General features: G+C 35.2%; 1 protein-coding gene across 1 annotated transcript; it reads left to right on the forward strand.

The window, feature by feature from the left end:
• The first annotated feature begins 1,766 nt into the window (after window positions 1-1,766).
• Window positions 1,767-2,705, forward strand: LOC102193183 (olfactory receptor 13G1-like). The gene is made up of 3 exons (XM_013908010.1): window positions 1,767-2,098; window positions 2,276-2,357; window positions 2,454-2,705. Exons 1-3 carry the CDS (start codon window positions 1,767-1,769, stop codon window positions 2,703-2,705), a joined length of 666 nt encoding a protein of 221 aa, XP_013763464.1.
• Window positions 2,706-3,410: the final 705 nt, after the last annotated feature.

Genomic DNA, 3,410 nt, shown 5'->3' on the forward strand with positions numbered 1-3,410 from the left:
CATAATCAGTCATACAGTACGTCACACATAGTCACAGATAGTTTCAATATAAACAACTCTGCAGTGTGCTCTGCCTAGTTTCACTTCCTCTCTACATCCTGTTGTTTCGCAGCGGTGCACAAAGCGTCGCTTGCAGTTTCCTGTCTTAAACAGTACTCTGTGACCTTTAGCACACATTGTAACTCAAAGTGGCGTTTTACTACACCGGCCTATATAAAACAATATAAACAGAAAATAAGCACAAAGAATATATATTTATTCCATGACATAGTTCTTATTTTCTTTAATATGATGAATAATAAGATTCCTTAGTTTTACAGAAAGCTTTGTTATAAAGCAACAAACTCTTTATGAGCTAAATAAAATTTTTAAGTAGTAAGACGACATTTGATCTCAAGTTTTAGGGTTATCTGCTATAAGCTATGCATTTCACATTTATACGAGGGAGTCAAGTACTTCTGATTTAAGACTTTTTTTTTTCACAGTATCCAGAACTATACAAAGTGAGGATGTAACACTATTAAAGAGATTATTGACTTCTGTGCGGGCTTAGGTAGCTGCTCTTTAACAAATTGTAAAATCTAAAATTGTTTCATAAAGTTGCTTTCACTCTAATATGCAAGCAACTTTATGACACAATCACACATCAAATGCTTGAGGGTCCTGCTTGAGGGTCTTTGCTATTCCTATAACTGTGCTCTTCTGGATAGAAATCTTGGATGTTGTTCCAGGGACTTGCGGTTATAAACCAAGCGGTTTGCCCAAGGAGTGGACTCAAAAGCAGACACACTGGAAAACTATTTACTGAGATTTATTGAACTCCGATAATCACAGGGTAGAGGGGATCTGGAGTAGGAAAACCTAAAGGGGACAACAAGTTGACTGGCACTGGAAAGGGGATCATGAGGGCTGGATAACGGAAGGGAAAGTGGCAACAAAGAACAGAGGAATGAAGGATCTGCAAGAAGATGGAGAAGCTGTTATTGTTATGAGGTAAGGAGCAGGTAACAGAAAGGAGTTTCCTGGTGAGTTTGTTCTTTTGACTTGTAGGTCCCAGCTCAGAGGGCTCTGAGGAGGGAAACTCAGTGGAAGTGTTGAGAGGTAGTTGAGCAGGCAGAGTATCTGGGATGCAGTGTCAGGCCGGAGGGCAGGCAAGCAGGCAGGGAAGGCAGCCAGAGATTTCCAGAGTGGAGGAAAGAAAGATATAGCTACATAGACATTTCACTATAAAAGCTACCTAAAAGTTTTGTGGAAAAATCTCCTTTCCAGATGTAATAATAAATGGAATAAAATACTTTAACTTCCTGCTAATATTAGCTCCATCCTGGCCATGAAGAGGGTGAAATGTTAGATAGATGTAGCGGGACACTTTTAACATGAACCTGGATTTCTTTCATTTTGTGCTTTTTTTTGTTTAATTGATCTAAATAGTCTGCTGAAAACAAACAAAATAAAGGTTATTGTAAGCATGTGAACATTTACAAGGGGATTTTGCGGGGATGACATCATCTTTTTGCAATATCTGATGCAATATGGACATTTCACATTCTTATGTCTAATTTGACTGGAAGAGGGAGCTATCCAATCAAAACATACTGTTCTTCCAAGCCTTAAAGTGAGAAGTTTAAATACTGCTCAGTAAAAGCAAAGGTGTTTGACTGAGCTCAGAGGTGTGAAATCTGATATAGAAGAAAATTGACCACATACTTTATCCATATTTGCTTTGCTTTTTCTTTTCTTCTTCTTCTTCAACTTCCAAACGGAATATGTCTTTACAGAATGCTTCAATCAATGTAACACACTTTATTATAGGTGGTTTTGACACACTCAGTAGACCTATTGCTGTTGGTGTGGTTATCCTAATAACATATCTTCTTGCTGTTCTTGCCAATATGATAAATATCATGTTTATTATTTCTGACAAGAGATTACATAAACCAATGTATCTTCTGATTTGCAACCTTGCTGTTGTTGATATAGTGTACACCTCCAGTTCCAGTCCAACAATGATTGGGGTTCTACTCGCAGGTGTTAATACTATATCCTATGTGGCATGTTTAATTCAAATGTGTGTTTTCAATTTGGGAACATCGATGGAGTCATTTGTTTTAGCATTTATGGCATTGGATAGATTCATTGCAATAATTTATCCTTTTCAGTATCAACGTTATTTAACAAACACACGTGTTCTTGTTCTTACATTTATCATGTGGTTCATTGCCTGGTGTTTTGCGTTTTATATGCCTGCAACAGTTGTCCCCCTCCCACACTGCAGTTCAAGGCTGAAATACAGCTTCTGTGACTTTGCTGCTGTAATAAGAACGACCTGTGTTAACCCAGAGAAATATTTCAATGAAGTTTCCATTGCAGCATTTTTTATTTTCTTTTTCACTTTCGTTTTTATTTGTCTTTCATATTGTGGAATCTTACTTTTTGTAAAACTATCTTCAAATAATGAAAAAATGAAAATGGGGAGCACTCTTGTGAGTCACTTAATTTGTGTAGTTGTTCATTACTGTCCTGCGTTTGTTCGCATTATGTTCACTAGGTTTGGTGTGGTACTAACTCTTGAGGAACGCCAAGGTTTAGTAATTGGTGCAGTCCTCGGTCCATGTCTTGTAAATCCTTTTGTGTACTGTCTTAGAACAAAAGAAATTAAACAAAAGCTCTTTAAGATTTTCAAAAAGTTTAACACATCTGACTAAAATCTTGTGAACTGAGTGTCGGTGTAAATTTTCAGAACATTATTTCACAAAATGTTTGAAACACCAACCATTCACTTTGATTCTGGCACAGAAGTGAGAATTATTCTACTTGTCGGTTTTAGACAAGATATTTTCCTAACCTTAACTTTTCAATTCACTTCATACAAAATTTAGAACTAAAGTTTTTAATTTTTTTATAATTTAGTTAAACTGTTTATGTGTCTGTGAGCAACAGTATGTTTTTTTTCCTGCTATGCTGTAAATAATCATATTTTAATGAAGAAAAACTAATCAACTTTAGTAATCATTTATTTGAACTCCCTCATATGGAAAAGATATATATAAATCTTATAAAGTTTGTATCTGTCTTGTGTGAAACTTGTATGAAAAGCATATGAGAGTGAAAACAGATATAAGATCCCTTGAAAAATTATATAATGAAACTTGTATGTTTTGGATACTTACTAAAACAATATATGAAAGTAATGAGAAAGTGGCCACTTTCATGAGTAAATCATGTAAGCCTTATATGATTTACTCATGAAAGTAAAAAAAAAAGTTTTTACTATTTCTTTTCCATATGGGTAATTCTTTTGAATGAATGGAATGAATGAATGGCTCCAACACCAGCCTAACATAATTTAGATACCTAAGCTAGTGGACTACTGTATTTTGACAGACATTTCAGTTTTGTTTGTTAAGTGA

This window comes from Pundamilia nyererei, unplaced genomic scaffold (genome assembly GCF_000239375.1).
Source record: "Pundamilia nyererei isolate P.nyererei 1_Seehausen unplaced genomic scaffold, PunNye1.0 scaffold00782, whole genome shotgun sequence".
In the NCBI taxonomy this organism is placed as follows: domain Eukaryota; kingdom Metazoa; phylum Chordata; class Actinopteri; order Cichliformes; family Cichlidae; genus Pundamilia; species Pundamilia nyererei.

Coding starts and splice junctions, on each gene's coding strand:
- LOC102193183 (XM_013908010.1), top strand. CDS start 1,767: ATGTCTTTACAGAATGCTTCAATCAATGTAACACACTTTATTATAGGT. Junction 2,099..2,275: donor AATTTGGGAACATCGATGGA/GTCATTTGTTTT, acceptor CCCACACTGCAG/TTCAAGGCTGAAATACAGCT. Junction 2,358..2,453: donor CAGAGAAATATTTCAATGAA/GTTTCCATTGCA, acceptor CTATCTTCAAAT/AATGAAAAAATGAAAATGGG.